A 20,745-nucleotide genomic window follows, 5' to 3' on the forward strand; every position below is an offset into this window, starting at 1 on the left:
TCTTTTTGATTCTCCTAACCTTGATAATTTGGCCACATCCTATAGGAACAGTGATATTTTCCTGAATTTCTTCCTCCGACCATTCCTGGGGCACACCTTTTACAATACCAACTCTTGTAATACTAAAGCTAGGAATAAAAACTTTATAAGAAAGAGCAATTACAGAATTTTCAGTGAATAAATTTGCATCTTTATAATTTGTAAAAGCCATGGAAACTCTATTTCTGCCAATACGCTTTAAACTACCATTGACAATGTTCTTAATGTTAATTTTTTTCAAATCTTTACCAAATTGGATTGGGTGTAAAGTAACAGGGTCCGTTGGGGATGATGTTATTTTTTGGATGTGAACAGTGAAAGGTCCTAAATCTGTTTCCACATATTTTCTGTTTTGTGGTGATGCATTGGGTTTTGTACTTTGTGGAGGGAAGGAGGTCGGTAAGTTAGTTTTTTCACTATCTTCGTTATTTATTTCAATAGGAACTGATTTATCATCGGAGTCCTCTGAACATTTACACTGATCATATTCTTTTCCGTCTTTACTTTTACGTTTTTTAGAGTTGCAATGTCTGCACCTTTTACGGGGTTTACTACGTTTCCGTTCAGATTTAGGAAAGAGACCATCCTCTGTGTCCATTGAGGAGTCCTCAATGGTCACATTATATGCTACAGAAGGTGTTTTTGTAAACGTTAAAGGAGGTCCAGGGCCGGTTCCCGGACCGCCGGGATCGTCTGGGGGATCGACCCCCATAGTATAGAAAAGACACTTACCAAATATTTAAATATGTATACTATTTACACAATTTTATATATAAATAAGTAATAATAATAAACTAACAACTATTTTACACTCTACTGATCCACTTTACAATTATTTATAATCGAAAACCAAAAACACGTCCGCCAAATTAGAAGTTTCCCGCGCTTTCCATGTCAATTGTCATTGTCAAACCATTTTGACAATTGAAATTTTTTTACATCATTATTCTATAAAATAAAAAAAAATTTAATACCATGGAGGTTTTACGACTAAGTTATTAATCTGTGGACTAAGTGAATAGTGCGCGCCACAAACGGCTAAAAAGGTGCGCGCAAAATAAGTTTGCGCGTGGCCAAAATCGAAAATTATCAATAGTGGTGGCACTTTTGATTGACCGTGCCACCATCTTATCGTTTATCTCTATCTCCTGGCGGGTAAAAGAGATCACTATGGCCTAGTACTTTATCATTTTAGTCGAGTATGAACGATTTTTGAGCGGTAAATTGAAAAATTATTCGTACTCGTACTCGTACTAAAGTAGTCCGAACTAGGCCTAGTGCCTTAAATTAAAAAAAATACCTTTATTATTTTTTTCAAATAGATACTAATTTGAATAGTCATGAATAGTTCATATATTTTCCCAAATCGAGCAGAAACAAAGAAGTGATAATATATAATCTGTTTTGGATTGTGATATAATATATTTTTATACAGACAACACACGGACATTATGTGACGTCATTATGGCCTGGTTGGGTTAGGTTTGCTTGGAAATTTTTGTTAAATACCTTGTATTTTAGTGTATTATATGTTGTGCTACTTATTTTAGAATAGTAATATAAATACCTCAAATAGTAGCAGTAATCCTGGTGCCAAGAAGTGATTCGGCGACATTTTGTGGCGAAAATGAATCGCCATGAAGGTGGGCAATGAATGATAATCAAAATTTGTAGATGCTTTTGTCACCAAGATATTTTTGCGAAAATCGTAAACAACAGTCTTCTATATGATTTAAATAATCGTTTGTGCCAACCTTAGGGTAATTTTTCAAGCAAATGTTACACGAAATTGTAGTAAAGTCTTAATGTCATTGCAGGAGTCAGCTGTGATTCTTGTTTGAAAAATAATTTTAGAGGACGACGATACAAATGTTTGATATGCATCGACTACGACCTGTGCGCTGCTTGTTACGAATCCGGCGCCACGACAAACCAGCACACAACAGAACACCCCATGCAATGTATTCTGTCCAGAAGTGATTTTGGTGAGAAACCTTTTACAGACTTTGTATTAACATTAGACAATATTGGCCTACATTTTTTTCGTGTGAGAAATCTGTCCTTTGTTGACAGTTGTGTAACATTAATAGGAACTCTAAATTATTTTCTTACAATTTTTTAGGTTTTCTATTGAGAAACTCTGAAATGAATTTTAACATGTTAATAGATCAATGCAATCCCTAATATGTCACACAATAAAATGGTTTTAAATTTTTTTACTATTTTCTTGCTTACCAACAAACAAAGTAAAAATAAAGGTAGAAAATGCATGTCATATCATAGCTTATTTATTTTCATTAATTTAAGAACAAGTTAATTATAATAAATATTAAGTGTGAAATGACTAGTGATGTATACCCTCATTTTAAATTTGTTTGTTGGTAAACAGTACTCATCAAGTTAGGCTGTGTGCAAGTAGAAAATACCAAGTAAGGCTGTAAGTATTAAGCCTATTCTTTTTATTAAATTCATATTCATTATTTTGCACAAAAGATCGCTCAGGTTTAGCAACCTAGACTATGTTTAGGACAGATAGCTCAAAATGCTCAAAATAAGAGTGTGTTTACAATTTAAATGCAAAGTATACTTTAAATAAGTTATATTTTTTGGTTGGGTTTAAAAGTTATAAAAATATTGTATTGGCCTAGAAATTACTATTGTAGGTACTTATATAGTGGCAAATTAAATGTACCTATGAATCTAGTTAAAGCCTCAATAGCTCAACGGTAAGAGCGGTTGGATTCATCACTGAGGGGTGGTGTATCAATCCTCACCCCGTTGGTCTATTGTCATACCCACTTCTAGCACAGTCTTTACCAACTAGTTGGAGGGGAATGAGAATATTAGTATATGAGAATATTATAAAATATATGGCAAATATTCTTTTTAAAAAGTTAGTGTCAACCACAACAGATAAAGAATAGTCAAAGAAATAATATGAGGACTGTCAGTAGCAATTCGTCCATTAAACAGCTGGGCGAAGGTCATTTCTATTTTGGATCTTCAACTACATAAAATCAAGACGCGTGAGACCACTGTGGGTAAGAGGGAAGCCCCTGAGGAGGGTAATGCCCTGCTGCCGCGCCTCTATGTTACCGCTGATGTCTAAAATCTTGTATTACACAGCTTAATGAATGATGTTCTTAATCATCATAAAGGTTGCATTCCAATTCTGATCAATGTTATTATTAACATAAGGTCTGCTATACTTAAAGAAATATTTAAAAATGTATATTTATTTTTAAATAAAATTATAAATTATTGGGTGTGTAATGGCTAGTAATTTATACCCACATTTATAATTTGTTTGTTGATAAACATTCTACATCCAGTTTGGCTTAAGTATAGTCATCCATTATCGATCAGCCCATCAACCTGCATTGGATCAGTGTGGCAGGTCTATTCTCCAAATTCCTGTGATCATAATTTTTTAATAAATTATAAAGAAAAAAAAGAACAATTAATTAAATGACAGATAAAAATGATTATTTAGAGAAACTAGTTTATAGATTGTTAATATGCCTGTGTTTTACTTTCAAAGACCTCTACTATGGCGGAGAGAGCCTCGCATTGGAACAGCCACAAGCATACACATGTCCATTCTGCAATCGCATGGGATTCACGGACGCAGCGCTCATGGAGCATGTCACTGCCGAACATGCAGACACTTCTCTGGCAGTAAGTCCATTTTTCGAGTTGTTTAATAGGTATAATTAATTTTAGAAAAAAAATTTGCTTAGGCTACTGTATTAACTTTATATTTCCATGCTCTACTGAATTAAATACTTAAACCAAAGACATATTTATTATAAAGTAGAGGAGTCTATTTCAAATATTACTAGCGGACTGAGTAGAACTCAGTTTTTCACTTCAGTAGCCGCAGCACAAAAAGGGGAACAAACATACATACTTACGCACCCACACAGACACACACTTACATACAAACTATCTCCTTCATAATATTAGTGTGATTATCGTCAAAATACAGAATTTCACCTGTTACAGTTTTATTATTAACTGGCAACCACACAAGTGAATCCATAAAATATAATATAATACATAAATATTGCTTAAACTGAGGTTTAGCATAATACATAATAATATTATGTATGATAAGTTGACGGCCGCGTGGCGCAGTGGGTAGTGACCCTGCTTTCTGCATCCACGGCTGTGGGTTCGATTCCCACAACTGGAAAATATTTGTGTGATAAGCATGAGTGTTTTCCAGTGTCTGTGTGTATTTATACATTATATAAGTATTTATATGTAGTATATAATAATAATAATAATAAGCCCTTTATTCTGTGTTAAGAAATTACAATTATATATACAATACATTTTGTTTTCATTTTTTTAAAGAATATCTCTTAACATAGTGTGCCTTTCGGCATAGGCCTCCTCCAGCGACTTCCACTGCTCTCTCTCTAATGCGACCCTTCTCCACTTTGGACCTGCTGTGAGCTTTAAGTCATCCTCCCATCTAATGAACTGTTTACCCCGATTCCTTCTGCCATCTCTAGGGTACCATTCCGTCACCAGTCTGCTCCACTTCCCCGTAGTGTCCCTTAGCATGTGGCCTGTCCATCGCCACTTTTGCTGGTCGACACGAGTTAAAACATCGGTGACCCCAGTTTTAGTTCGAAGGTCAGTGTTTCTTACCCTATCCTTTTTCTTGTGGCCAGTCATGCTCCTCTCCATGGATCGTTGGCACCTGGCCAGTTTAGCCCTTTGAGCCATGGTGAGCGCCCAGGTTTCACAGCCGTATGTTAGGCATGGCAAGATACACGTGTTGAAGGCCTTCCTCTTAATTACCATGCTCAGTTCCTTGGATTTCATTATCTCCTTCAGGGACCAATATCTTTTCCAGCCAACGGCAATTCTCGTGCTGATTTCTTTTGTCATTTGGTCCCTGAAGGTAACAACTTGTCCAAGGTATGTGTATTCTTGCACATACAATAATGGGTTGTTATCAATGCCGATGTTGACCTCAGTACTGTTCGTCATTAGTTTGGTCTTCTTTGTGTTCATTTTGAGTCCGATTTTAATGCTCTCTTCATGTAGATTCGAAACCATGCACCCGAGTTTGATTGGATCTTCTTCAAATAGTACGAGGTCATCTGCGAATCTGAGATGGTTAAGTTTTTTACCATTAACATTGATTCCGAAGTCTTCCCATTCTAAGTTGCGGAATACGCTTTCCAACACGGCTGAAAACAGTTTGGGGGATAAAGGGTCCCCTTGTCTGACACCTCTTTCAATTTTAAACTCGTTTCCTAAGCTTTCTAGTTGGATTTTAGCTTTATTGTTGTTATAAATCATATTTATGATGTCAATGTATGCTGCGGGTACTCCTTGCTGATCTAAACTATCTAAGAGGGATTCATGGCTTATACTGTCGAAGGCTTTGGCGTAGTCGATAAACGCTATGTATATTTTTTTGTTATGCTCCGTGTATTTTTCGAGTATTTGTTTGACAGTGTGGATGTGGTCGATTGTAGAAAATCCTTTTCTGAAGCCCGCTTGTTCCACTGGCTGTTGTTCGTCCAGAGTTTTAGTGATTCTGTCAAGTATTATCTTCGCAAATACTTTGTACACATTAGACATCAGACTGATTGGCCTGTAGTTTTCCAAGTCGTTTTTATCACCCTTTTTATGCAGTAGAATAATGTGGGATTTGGTCCATTGCTCTGGAATTTTGCATTTTATTATGATTTCGTTGAATAGTTTTGTAAGGATAGGAACCAGTTCTTCCATTGTACCCTTTAGCAACTCGTTTGCTATTCTATCCGGCCCTGGAGATCTTTCTGCTTTTTGGCTTTTTATTGACTTCTCAACCTCGCATTGTAATATTTCAGGTATTGGTTCCTCAGGGTTTACCCGCGTCGGCTCCAAAAGTGTGCCACTCTGTTTGGTCTTTGCATTGTGACTTTGTGTTTGTGTGGCATAGAGCTGGCTGTAGAAGAGCGTGGCTAGGTCCTTGATATCCTTTCTTTTCGAAGTAGTTGTTGTTTTCCTTTTAAGCCTAGGTATCCATTCCTTCCCTGATTCTCTTAGTTCTTTCAGCGCCTTTTTCACTCCTCCCGTCCTCGTTATGTGGCGTTCTAAAGTCTTAAGTCTTATTCTTTTCCTATCCTTTCGTATATTTTCCCTTATTTTTTTACTTAGATCTGTTATCTTTTTAATTGATTCCTTTCGCTGTTTGCTTGATATTAGATCTTTTCGGTCCTTCAATAGATGTAGGGTGTAATCGCTTAGTTGGTATTTATTATTTTGTTGATTTCTGTAAATGTTGATTGTTTTAAGTCTATTTTCTAGAAGTTCATATTTTTTTAGTGGGTCTAGTACTTCGTTTGTAATTTGCTTTTTGATTTCTTCAAAGTGGTTTTCATCTACAAGGGTCGGAAGCACTTTCTGTTCATATCTATGATTTTTCATGTGATGTCTCGGTGTTTTGATCTGTTCCGTTCTTAATGAGCAGCGCACCATTCTATGGTTTGTGTTGAAATTTAGCTTGTTTATGACCTTTGTGTCAGTGAATGCTTTAGGGTGATTGCTTATAATATAATCAATTTCATTTTTATAGGAACCATCGGGTGGGATCCAAGTCCATTTATTTCGTGTGTTTTTCTTGAAAGTTGAGTTAAGAACTGTGAGATTATGTTCCATGAGAAATTCAACTAGTTTTTGGCCATTGCGACTTCTTTTTCCGTGTCCGAACTTTCCAAGCACATATTCTTCGTTATTTTGTCGGGCCCCAACTTGGGCATTGAAGTCACCCATAAGTAGGATGTGCTTATCTGCGTTGGTCCTTATTGCTCGTGACATCTCATCATAGAAAGACTCTAATACTGCCACATCAGATTGTTCGGTTGGCGCGTATGCTTGCATGATCGACCATTGCTTTTTGTATCCTGGTATTTCTATGTTGAGTATCGCTAGTCTGTCGGAAATTCCAATCAATTCTCGTATGTGTTTCTTCAGAGACTGTTTTATTAGGAAACCTACTCCCTTTTGACCGCCTGGTTCTCCTTTTTGGTATAATATGTACTTTTCATGTTCTTCTATCGTTTCGCCTGCTCTTCGCATTTCACTGATGCCTAGTATATTGTAGTTGATTTCTTCCAGAGCTTCTTCAAGTTCTAGAAGGCTTTCTTGGGTTCTAAGTGTTCTGGTGTTTAGGGTTGCGATTTGTAATGTTTCACATCATGTAGTATATAATTGTATATTAATATTATAATATCAACTATCTTAGCACCCTTAACACAAGCTACTCTGTATGCTTACTTTGGGGCTAGATAGTGATGTGTATTGTTTAAGTATATTTATTTATTTATTTATTTTTATTTTTAACATTTGTAGTGGAGAAATAAGTGGTATCTATAAATCACATACTCACTTCTGATTTGCATAGTTTTCAAATGAGGAATCACTGAAATCAGTGGAGATATGTACCAAATCATACTGGACTTATTCCAATTATAATTGGACAAATAATATTAATTAGCAAATGTAATTATCATTATATGTACTAAGGGCCCCCACACAGTCAAACAGTGGGCGATGGAACGAGCTATACAAAGAGTATCTCTACATGATTGATTTTTTTTTTTACTCTTTACAAGTTAGCCCTTGACTACAATCTCACCTGATGGTAAGTGATGATGTAATCTAAGATGGAAGCGGGCTAACTTGTTAGGAGGAGGATGAAAATCCACACTCCTTTCGGTTTCTACACGACATCGTACCGGAACGATACCTCATTTCTAGTACCGCCAAGCGATTTAGCGCTTGGCGGTACTAGAAATGAGGTATTAGAAATGAGGAGATCTGTAGAAGAACCAATGACACCAACATAAAGTAATGTGTCGCAAAGCTGAAGTGGCAAAGGACGGGGCACATAGTTCGAACAGCTGATAGCTGTTGGAGTTCCAAGGTGCTAAAATGGCAGCCCTGCACCAGAAAGTGCAGTGTTTGTTGACCCTCCATCAGGTGGACTGATGACATCAAGCGAGTCGCAGGTATTCGCTCGATGCAGACGACTCAGGATCATGATGTTTGGAAGTCCCTACAGAAGTATGTCCTGTAGTGGACGTCCATTGACTGTACAATCAGATAACCCACTTCACGTTAAGTGGAATATAATATACTAGCGGATGCCTGCGACTTCGTCCGCGTGAAACTCGATGTAAACTTTCAACTACTCCTATCCGATCCTATCCTACCCTACCCTACCCTACCCTACCCTACCCTACACTACCACTTCAATTTCTATTTCTGGCATAAACACAGTTCTCCTGACAATAAAAAATACATGAAAAAAAAATAGTGAAATCGGTCCAGCCGATCACGCGTGATGGCGTGACCAAGGGATATATGGATTCATTTTTATATAATACTAGCTGACGCCGCGCGGTTTCACCCGCGTGGTTCCCGTTCCCGTAGGAATATAGGGATAATATGCCTATAGCCTTCCTCGATAAATGGGCTATCTAACACTGAAATAATTTTTCAAATCGGACCAGTAGTTCCTGAGATTAGCGCGTTCAATCAAACAAACAAACAAACTCTTCAGCTTTATAATATTAGTATATAATATAATGTATTTTATGTATACCTATTACATAGCAATGCTACACTTTATTATCTCTGTTTGCTTGAGCCACTACTTAATTTATATCATACTAGTAGACGCCGCGCGGTTTCACCCGCGTGGTTCCCGTTCCCGTAAGAATACGGGGATAAAATATAGCCTATAGCCTTCCTCGATAAATGGACTATCTAAGACTGAAAGAATTTTTCAAATCGGACCAGTAGTTCCTGAGATTAGCGCGTTCAATCAAACAAACAAACAAACAAACAAACTCTTCAGCTTTATAATATTAGTATAGATTTTCGTTTTTCTAATCACCTAATATTAATTTTTTTTCTTTTTTTTTTTCAAAAAATGACAAATATACTCAGAGGTACAATTATCCGCCCACTTTAGTATACTCGCGATTATTAAAGTGGGCGGATAATTGTGCCTCTGAGTATATTATTTCTTCACAAATTCATTACACCTTTAAACTTGTTGCGTATGATATTACATTAGCTTTATAAAATTATATTAAAACTCCTTTAACAGCCTTACTTATATGGCTTTCTTATACAATGTAGGTCAATGTGAGGTTATTTTTATATGTGTGATCAAGCGACGGCTATGATACGTACACTATTACACACAGATAACAGTTTTTATAGGCTTAGAATAGATGCCTATTTATAAACCTGTTGAGTATGTTAAGATTAAAGATTAATTAGTTATACCTATAGGCACATGTAAAAAAATACAAAAGTCTAAACGAAAAATACTCAGCATTTTATATGCTTTTTCTTTCAACCATTCATAACAGGACCTGCCTCACTAACCGTTACCCCTCTGGCAAAGATCAAAAATCAATGATCTAACGCGTTTATAAAAACTGTTGCTATAGAATCGATGTTTCGTTTCGTGTAGTTGAATGGCATAAAAACGGCCAAAAACTTGTAAGTTTAGTAAAAGATGGAGTAACATTTCATTCTTAAGTATTTCTACCTTAATTTTATAAAATTTTTAATAAAAACAATTTCTAAAAAGAAACGATTCTTTAGCAAACAAACAAACAGCAAAAAAACGATCAAGTAATCGAATATTCTATGTATATATTTTGTGGATAGTGTAAGCGATGTGTTTGTTTGCGTGAAAATTACGCGTGTGTACACACATTTCAACTTCTATTTCAGCCCCTTCTGATTTTATTTTCGCATCAAAAAGTATCCTTTAATCTTCTTTATATTATGTTCTCCAATTGTGTCAAGTTTTATTTGAATTCATTCGGTAGTTTTAGCGTGATCCCCGATCAACAAAAATACAGACGAAAAATAATGAAAATATATTTTGCCTTCAGAATCAATTATATAATAGAGAGTTTTAACTACCAATAAAACTTACCTATTATTTTTTCATCAATGTCCGGAATCCATCTTGAGAGAAGCACCCGTCTTTCCTTGCCGGAAGTCAGCTAATATCACCTATCCGATGGTGGCGCCCCCTTGCCGCAACCTAATACCTATGTACAAGTGACCGTAGCGAGCCGAGTGAATGTTCGCCATTATTATACTCATGATGCACCAGGTAGGCCTTACCTGGATTCCCGACATTGATGAAAAAATAATAGGTAAGTTTTATTGGTAGTTAAAACTCTCTATTATTTGTTTCGTATCAATGTCCAGAATCCATCTTGAGTGAAGTGTTTGTTATCACCTGGTGCTCGCAAGGTTGACGCTTTAATGTGAGTTATACTGAAAAGTATTTTTGAATAAATGAAAATTCTCAATTTTGAAGAACAAATATACTCTTAATATGTATATTGACTTTTAAACTAAGGACTTTAAAATTAAGGAATTTGATAGTGGCACTAGGTAAATCAGTTATGTATACCTATTTTAGAATTCATAATCAGTGATTTTCTAGAATTCTAGATGTTAGTAATTTTTAAAAGTATGTACTTAAATCTGACTTCCAAATCCGTCCGAATTTCTAGAAATGGATAGAATCTGATGAAATTTGATTTGCTTTACAGATCTTGTAAAAAAAATTTATTTAACCTATTATTGTTCAAGATGCATGCGTAACATAGCTCCTAATATTAATAAATTAGTTATGTTTTGCCATTCAGTTACAGCAATACAAAGCAGTTGCCTAAACCTATAAACCATACTTGGATTTTTTACTGATTATACGGAGGATGAAAATCCAACAAAACTCTTCTTCATGATACTCTGCACTTTAAAGTCCAAATATGTTAGCCAACATGACACGCACAGGAACTTGGATATGTACCTATAAATAATCTACTTACCACAACCCATCAGACAGATTGTGCCACATCGAAATGTAATTTAATATCATTAGATTCATCATTCTGGCGATAAATGAATTTTAATTTAAGTGCAATATTTCTTCTCCAATAGTTGATGACTTCGTAGTGAGACCTCACTGTAGCAGCATGGTGGATTCAAGCTCCATATCCCATAAGTAGGCAGGCCCGGCTGATTATGATGACGGTAAATGAGTCCGGTAGAAGCGAATCCTTTGCATGTATGAGGTGCACGTCACTGCTGTTCATTGTACTAGTATCTTGATTGATAAAATTATAACAATCCATGCTCAACAGTGAAAAAGCCCTTGCTAAGCTGGGTGTAGAAATTATTGTTTTTGTCAGGATCATGTAAAACTATATAATACGGTGGTAAGTTCAGGATACCAAATTAACTTCTCTTCCGTTACTGAAATAGCTTTGGGTATTGATACCAACATGAAGAAGCATTAATATAAGCCCATGTCACCTACTAGTCAAATTAGTAGTAGTTTTTTTTTTTTTTTTATATTAAGTACCGATTTCTGTATTGGCATACTTTTGTCATCCAAGACAGATAGCAAATTATTTGTCCAACATTGTAGAATATAAATTCAATGGTTTGTGGGATACACCATTTCTTTACATCCGTCTCAAACTGGCTTTATCATATGATTGTAGCGGTAGCGCCGGCTGGATATTGATAACTGCTGCCCTTGATCAGGTCATCGATCAACATTTCTAGTCACTCAAAATCGATGAGGCTCATTAGTTATAATCTTGAATCACTGGGGCATGTGCATCTGTTTGTTTCGTGGTGTGTGTGTGTTCGCCAGATTTAAAATTTTTAAATTTAATAGCTTTTCACTTAAAATGATTGGAATGATTCCGGTAGCCGTGTAGGATGAGGTTTGGTGGAAGAGACAACCAGTTGTGCTTCTTTAGTACACATAACGTGTTGTTGTGTATAAGGCTTACTAGTCCTGATCATCTGCTCTCGAAAGGCTATTCAGCATGAGTAGTTCCTACACAAGACGCTTGTTTTGGGCGTGTCTCACACTTGAAATAATATAGCTGTCGCACGTCAAAAAGAAAAATCATTCTGACTAAGTTTTCTGACTCGAGAGGACAACTCTGTATTAAACCCGTCCAGGAAATATTGAGCTATTATATAAATATTTTATTTGTCTAATTTTGTTAGGACCTGATGTGACTGTTAGATAATTCTGTTCTGTTTATATAAGCAATCCACGTATCGGTTATAGATCTGAAGAAGCATCTAAGCACTTTGCAATCGACAATGCTGATAAAATATCGCAGTACAATTTCTTGTGGTGTGCGTACCATGTGAGTCATTCGTCCAAGACATCGTGAATTTCATGTCATTGAATTGCGTTTTCAATCCACATCTAAAAGCCAATATGAGTGTGTGTTGGCATGGCCAATAGGTGTTTTGCCGGATCTATTTTGCCAAGTGTTCTATAGGTATTCTTGACCTATCAATCTATATCTGGGCACAACGGTATAGGAATAGTCGCCCTGCTACACCTATGTTGACTTATCGGCAGCGGTCGGTTATAGTATTGCATTGTCCAACTGTGTAGCCTGCTTATCCGTCCTAAGCAGTGCAACAGGCGTGTTGTAAACGTAACCTGTTGACTTAGCTGCTCGAAGGACTGTGGCCCAACACACACAGGTCGCAAAGGTCAGCCTCTCTTTAAGAGATTGATATTTGTCAGAGAGACCACCTGCGACTAAGAAGCTGTTGCTGAAGCGCTGTTGCGTAGCGTTAAGCACTTCGACTCCGACAAGGGGACTTTGCGTTGCGTCTTGCGTCCCAGTTTGCCAAGAAACTCGAGGCAAAGTATCGGAGTCAGCACAGACTTCTTGGAGTTGTTTATCCATCCTAATGTTACTAATGTATAAGGACTGTAAAGTCCTTATTGTGAAAGGGTCAGTCCAGTCCATATGAGATTAGCATTGCTTTACCTCTTACGTTTAAGAAGATGTCGCTCAAGTGTTTTGCATAGCGTTAAGCACATACGACTCCTACAAATACTTTACGTTGCTTGTATCCAAGTTATGCCGACAATCCCGAGGTATTGTGTCAGTATCAGGACCGACTTACAGTCTGAAGGGTGTAATCTAGAAAAGGTACACTTGTTCCTCGATTTCTTGGAATCGTGCAACCCAATTCGTTGTTATTGCAAAGGTTTTTAGGTGCTTATAGACCGAATGTCAATTAGGCCAGCTGAAGTAGCTGCTGTTTGTCTAAACTTCAGTGCTAATCGAGTCCTAGAAATATGCGGTGCAAAATTGGTTGCATAGGCGAAAGCGGTTTTTCTCTTTCCATCAGTTGCGTTCAGTTAAGTTAAGTCAAGATTTAGGATTGGTCGGAATGTTTGGTTCAGTCTTGGTACCAAAACCAAAATGGACAAAACTGTATTGCGCCAGTTCTAAAATAAACATTACGTTTACCTGTGTAGCAAAAGTTAATAGGTATTGAGTATACATACACAGTGTACGTTTTATTTCTGAAACGCTGCATGAGTAGAAACTAAAACTGAAATAGGTATATGATATGGTCTGAAGATATGAACACCATTTAAAAATGTCTGATGGTCCACATATTTCATACTCAAATTTTTTTTTTTTTTTTTAAACATCCGTCTTAAAATGTAAAAATGTTTTCGTTACGTTAGCTTGAATTATCGGTAAGTATAATAGATGTTGTTCTTAAATGACACGCTGAAGAAACAAGACAGTTTTGCTCTGTTTCTGGAAGTAAGTGTATCAAGTGTAAGTTTTTTAGCCCCCTCCCCCTTGTTTTGAAAATCGCTTTGCACTTGGGAGGAATTTTATACAAAACATCATCATAACATATTTAAAATTTTCATTTCACGTAAAAATAAATTGATAAAATCATTTCATCTACCATTGTTTTGTACTTGTATGTATAGATGACCTTTCGGAGTAATAAGTCTAAAGTCTACTAATATTTGTCACGCTTTCTTGTAAAACAACTATTTGGCAACTTAAGAAGTTTTACAAAGCTGCGAAAGAACATTCCAGTATATTTGAATGCAATTCTTTCATAATTATGTACCTCTAAACGTTTTCTTTCACACTAATTCCGGGTGTGAATGATAAAATGTGGGTACCCACATTTTTCTTTTAAGTGAAGAAAAGTCGTAACAAAGGGCATATAACAATATATATTTAAAGGGCATATCAATACTCGTATTTAAAACGATGTTTGAATAAATTCATGGTTTATGACTCGCCTTAGTAAATAGATTCCCATAAAGTTGCAACAATTTCGTACTAATTTGCAGACGTCTTAAGCCAAGATCAATCGTTACTACCGTCGCTTTGTCTGTAATTGTACACGTATTTTTCACTATTTCTATTCATAGGATTTGTTGAAAATGTGACGTGTTGTAATAAAATTTAAACTGTACGTAACTCACGGTTTGCAAAGCCTTACATGCTCTGCGCTGCGACTTCTCGTAGGATCACTACTGCCGCTGCCGCTGGAACTCGACGATGGAGAACGTGCACGTTTTCATTTCACTTTTAACAAAATCACTTACGTTCTCCATTTTCGGAGAGGTTTATTCACACAGAAAATATAAAATATGCACCTAATATGTAGGTATAAATTGTTTTTTCCGTGATCACAATGGCTGACTTGTGAACGGCGTGAAAAAACGACGCTTAATGGCGAACATTCACTCGGCTCGCTACGGTCACTTGTACATAGGTATTAGGTTGCGGCAAGGGGGCGCCACCATCGGATAGGTGATATTAGCTGACTTCCGGCAAGGAAAGACGGGTGCTTCTCTCAAGATGGATTCCGGACATTGATACGAAACAAATAATATAAATTTTCAAATATCTTCAATGAAATTCAAAATACAGAATTGGACCTTTTACAGTTTTATTTTATTTTTCTACTCTCTATATTTATAGTAAATATATATTAGAATATAGCACATGATAATTTCATCATTGAACTTTCATATGAGAGTAGATAAAATCTATACTTATAATAAATCTGTAGAGATGTCAATTCTGTACATGAAATATATTTCCAAAATAACTATCAGGGGGTGATTAGTGATTGATACTGATGCCAAAAATGCAATCAGTAAAATTTTTGTCTGTCTGTCTGTATGTTCGTTATAGAAACAAAAAGTAGGTACTCGACGGATTTTAATGAAAAGTACAATTATTGTTCATACTTCTGGGCAGGTTATAGTATACTTTTCATCATGCTACGATCAATAGGAGCAGAGCAGTTAAGGGAAATGTTGGGAAAATGTCTCCCGTCTTCCCAACATTTCCCTTCACTGCTACTCCATTTTTACAGAAATACTACTATAAAGGCTGGATTAAAGAGGTCTAAGGGCAGACGAAGTCGCGGGCGTCCGCTAATTACATAATATATTATGGGTAATTGGATATAGATAAAGTAAGGATGTTTCAACGTTGCAGGTGGTGTGTCCGGTGTGCGCGTCGCTGCCGGGCGGGGAGCCCAACTTTGTGACGGACGACTTCGCCGGCCACCTCACGCTCGAGCACCGGACGGGCCCCAGGGATCTCATCTCATTTTTGATATCCTTTTTAATACTAAAGAGATGCTCCACTCTCCATACATTATTCCATCATCATCATTAATTAGGCAGATTAAGATTTTCTTAATTGGTCCAGGTCTTGCTGGTGGCTAGTTACCAACCACCCTACCTACAAAGACGTACCGCCAAGCGATTTAGCGTTCCGGTACGATGTCGTGTAGAAACCGCAAGGGGTGTGGATTTTCATCCTTCTCCTAACAAGTTAGTCCGCTTCCATCTTAGATAGCATCATCACTTACCATCAGGTGAGATTGTTGTCAAGGGCTAACTTTTAAAGAATTAAAAAAAAAAAAATTGGTTCACTGTTGAGCACGAGTCTCCTCTCAGAATGAGAGGGGTTTGCCTGAGACAAAAATAAAAGGTAGTGTGTCAAGATGAAACTCTTGCTCTTGACTTTAATGTCTACATTAATTATTATAAATTTTGTTTTTGGCCTAGATAGTAGGGTTGGATTATTGTGTAATGAGCATATCTCACAAAAAAAAATAGTGTAAAAATGATTTCCTAGATCTTTCAACAATTGTAAGGTAATTTTAGCAGATTTTCATATTATTACTACTATTAGGCATCTTGATATTTTTAATTTCTCCTGGGGCACTCTTCTTTAGAAGAGCAAATCGAACCAAGGTTTTTGAAGCCTACTTTTTCTTAAAATAATATTAGCCGTCTGGGATATTTATTGCACTTCAATATGTCTCGTGTTCAGAGCAGACTCAAAATTTGGGACAGTCTATATCTACAATGGTTAAAAAAACATTATTTATATTATATTATTTATTATTCAACAAACAACACATTGTAATTAAGCCTAACCATAGTGCAACACAAACCACAGTTGGTTTTACTGTGCACTGGTTATTATTGCATAATACAATATTTAGGAACAAACAGAACATTATTAACAAACAGAAGAGAATAAATACCAAGAATAATCATTATAGGGTGGTTAAATAAAAGTGTGAGTGAACCGGTGCTGCGACGCTACACAGGCTGTCCCAAAAAATAATTCTTTAGTTTCCGCTTATGTACGTTTGTGAGTATATTGGTTTTTTGGATTTAGAAGATTGTATGTATGTACATTATGTACCTTGTACCTACACATCACATTCAAACTTTCCTTAACGTTAGTCATGCACGACGAGCCAAGCGGGATCCGGCACGGCGGAATGCGCCGCATGCCGCCCACAGGCCGCGGGGTTGGTCGCACGAGGCGCACCAACATGCACTTCAGGTGATTGGTGACCACCTGCGCATTTGTTACCACAGAGAAAAACGCAGCCGTGCTTTTCAGATCGGTCCCCCGAAACAAACCCGGACTCACAGAAGTCTCCCTTTACAGAGCTCCCATCCCCTGGCAATGTACTGCCAAGTACCTAGGCGTAACCTTTGACAACCGCATGAGCTCCATGCACATCAATGAAGCGAGGAAAAAGGCTGCATACGTAATGCACCGCCTTTACTGTTGAAAGCTTACGCTTTATAAAACCACGATCCGTCCGATCTTAATCTACGCTAAGCGTTTGGAGCGGCTTAAGGATCGCCCACCGTCCCAAAACGAGCTTAAGCCGCTCCAAACATTGCGAAACCGGTTTGTACGACAAATCACGGGCGCACCGTGGTTTATACGCAATAACGACCTATCTAGTACGACGTATCTAGTTAATAGCTAGTTATTCATCCCAACCAACTGGTTGAGGCCTGCAACTACACTCCCAACCTTAACGCTAACTTCAAGCAGAGGCGTCCCAAAAACGTCCCTTACGATCCAGACGATGACATGACGACCGACAATGCTTCCCGGGCAACACAATCATAAACTACACAGCGTCTTCGCCGGCGAAGACGAAGTCCCCGATATCTGACGTCACCCGGACGTGGGTTTTCTAACTCACGATATTGGGGGCGTTCGGACTGATTCACACAGGTCACGGTTACACCCTTCCGAATGGCCCTCTAAGCCGTCCGAGTCTCACAGGAGACGCCCTTAGAGAGTCGTTCCGCCCTCTATCTTTATTTCAGCCTTCGGGTTTCATCAGTCGATGCTTCTGCGCTCGCCCAAACCCCCCAGTGACGCCGTAGTGGACCCACCTGGAGCCATCGGCACTTACTCAACACGAAAAAAAATTGTTACCGTTGTACGTGCACGGGCCGAGCGGCATCCGTGGAATGACTATTTTTTTTTTAATTTTACACTTCAAAAAGGATTGTTTCTAGGTTCTTTAAGAACGCCATCTACTGGTAGTATAAAGTAACAAGAACTATGCCGGTAGATGGCAGCACGCATCTGAAACTATAACGTCGATGTTGCGGTGTTGCAGCACGAGCGGCGGCATCGCGTCGCTGTCGCCGTCGTCGCGCGACGCGGTGGTGGACCCCATCGCGGAGCTGCTGTCGCAGCTGTCGGGCGTGCGGCGCGGCGCGCAGCCCGGCACGCCCAGCCAGCTGCAGCAGCTGCAGATGCAGCTGCAGCTGGAGCGCCAGCAGGCCACGGCCGCGCGCCAGCAGCTGGAGCGCCTCCCGCGCCGGCCCGCCGCCGCCGCCGCCAGCGCGCCGCCGCCCGCGCTGCAGCCCGCCGCGCAGCCGCCGCCGCAGCCCGACGCGCCCGACGACCACTTCCTGCTCGCCAGCTTCCTCGGTACGTGCCTCGCTGCCTCGCTCGCTCACCGTTCATACGGCTCCATGCTGCTCATATGTCGTATACTCACATGAATTGTATTAATCGAGACTGACTGACCAACTTCTCAACGTAACGTGAAAATTTAATTTCACCATAATACCATACAATTTCACATAAAATAATTACCAAGTATAAAATCAAGGCTTAAGTAATTTTTCAGCACATGGTATAACTAAGCTGCATTGATTTATGTATTTCGTACAAAAATCAATATAACTTAAAAACCGTAAAATTTCGGATAACATACATACGTAACACCCTGTATATGTTTTTTTAATGGACATCATCTTTTTATCCAATTACCTATTATTATTTCCAATACATCAACTGTTGTGATAATTCATACCTCGAAAAAATTTCTTTTGTGCGAACTTTCAACGCCACAAAGGCGGAATATCAACATGAAATGAATCATCAAATGAATGAAATATATGCCATTAACTACGAATGTACGCTTCGTCGAAACCCTGAAGTGAACCGAGATGTGTAGCGAGGTGCTTTATGCTCGAACTTCGGATCGTTTCGAGTCCTTTTCCTCTGGACTGACAATAAATCGGAAGTTGCGTGAGGCGAAGTTATCTATCGTATCAGTACTGTAGTGGGGTGTAACTGCCGCAGGTGCCACGAACGGCACGGACAGCGCGGAGACGGAGAGCCGCGCGGCGCTGCTGCGCGGGCTCATGCTGGCGTCGCTGGGGCGCGCGCCGCCCGCGCCGCCACCCGCGCGCGCGCCCGCGCCCGCCCCCGCGCCCGCGCCCGCGCCGCCGCCCGCGCAGCCGCGCGCCAAGCCGCAGCCGCGCACCAAGGCGCCCGCGCCGCCCGACCCGCCCGCCGTGCCCGCGCGCCCGCGCCCCGTCTGACCGCCGGCCGGCGCCGCGCTGCGCTGCCGTGTACACATAGTGAGCGGCGAGTGAGCGCGCCGTCGCCCGCTCGCCGCCCGGTCTCCGGCCTCCGGTCTCACTGACTTGGTTTTTTTGCTAACACTTTATTAGTGGACGCTTATGTTTGTTTTGTTGGCTTTCGAAATATCAGTGTGATTTTCCTTTATAATAAATAGAGAATACTTAAATAGTTATGGAATGTTTTAATCGATTTTTAATAAAATATATAAGGTGATGACAGGTCGCGCGCGACGTTCAGCCGCGACGCTCGAGTGCGAGAGGAGTCGCCCCGACCGTTACCGCCGCCGGCACCGCCAGCAGTATTGACATATTATTGTTTTTGAGATTAAGTTATACGTCACATGTTACGCTAGTTGAATATATTTAATACGTGTATTTTTGTAAGAGCCGACATCTCGACTTTGCTACTTGGACTCCTCTCCGAAGTTGTAATAATGTTTAGTAAATTTTATTAAAAGAAGCTGATTCTACACTCGAATTGTCACTTGCTATCCAAAAATGCTTATTAGTTTGGTCATATACTCCAACATTACAAAAAGTTTGTATGTACCCTAATTAAATTCTATAATATTAACATAATGATTTGTATTTTATTTATGTTCCCTCACCTCTGTGGTCACTGTTTCAATAATTATACTATTGCCTCGAAATCTAGTATGGGTAATTTCTTAAGTTCGACTTTGTAATTATAAATAAAATTTAAGTAAAAAACGAAACGTGTTTTTAGTTTTACTGACAACTAAATATCCTGAGAAACGGATCTAGATCCTGAGAAAAGATTATGGGACCCAGACAAGCTTCGTTTTATCAGTAACGTAAGCAAATAAAGTGCACACGATAAGATTCATCATTAACAACCCATATTCGGCTCATTGTTGAGCTCTAGTCTCCACCACCACGCTGGCCACAATGCGGATTGGCAGACTTCACACACGCAGAGAATTAAAAAAATCTCTGGTATGCAGGTTTCTTCACGATGTTTTTCCTTCACCATTTAGGACACGAGATAATTAATTTCTTAGATGCACACAACTGAAAAGTTGGAGGTGTATACCCCGGACCGGATTCGAACCCACACCCTTCGGAATCGGAGGCAGAGGTTATATGCCCATATATAAAAAGTACTCTGTGGGTTATATCGACAATATTGCGCGTGGCCAAAATCGGACCTAAATGGTCTAAGGACCTAATCAAAAGTACTGCCATCTTGTCTATCTTTATGTATCTCTTGGCGGGTAAAATAGATTACTAAAGCTGGCAACATAATTGCGCATACTTATCTTGCGCTTATTTATATTATTTAGGTACTTGTACCGAATCGTAAATCTATGATTTTATCTATACTTGAAATTTTCTTAGATGTCAATTTTAAACAACAATAATGGCTGACTATGAACCAAAGACAATCAGTAGGGTTGAGAAGTTAACCGCGGGCATCGTAACGATATCAAGTAGGTATCGTTATATCTGAAATAACTAAACTAAAATATCCGTTACTATACGTCATCTTAAAAAACGAATACGTTCCAAATTCGTTTCGTTTTCCAACTTTTCAGTTGTGTGCATTTTAGGAAATTAAATATAATTTTAAGAATATATACTCCAAGGAGGAG

The 20,745-nt window shown here is 38.6% G+C and overlaps 1 protein-coding gene across 1 annotated transcript; it reads left to right on the forward strand.

Annotated features, from left to right (window-relative positions):
* Window positions 1-1,473: 1,473 nt before the first annotated feature.
* LOC112050328 (E3 ubiquitin-protein ligase Kcmf1) lies at window positions 1,474-19,711 on the forward strand. Its single transcript, XM_052888375.1, has 7 exons — window positions 1,474-1,682; window positions 1,857-2,024; window positions 3,581-3,717; window positions 15,414-15,533; window positions 16,690-16,784; window positions 17,872-18,188; window positions 18,849-19,711. The coding sequence occupies exons 1-7, from the start codon at window positions 1,667-1,669 to the stop codon at window positions 19,088-19,090; spliced, it is 1,095 nt and encodes a 364-aa protein (XP_052744335.1). The 5' UTR covers window positions 1,474-1,666; the 3' UTR covers window positions 19,091-19,711.
* Window positions 19,712-20,745: the final 1,034 nt, after the last annotated feature.

Source organism: Bicyclus anynana, chromosome 22 (assembly GCF_947172395.1).
Source record: "Bicyclus anynana chromosome 22, ilBicAnyn1.1, whole genome shotgun sequence".
Lineage (NCBI taxonomy): Eukaryota > Metazoa > Arthropoda > Insecta > Lepidoptera > Nymphalidae > Bicyclus > Bicyclus anynana.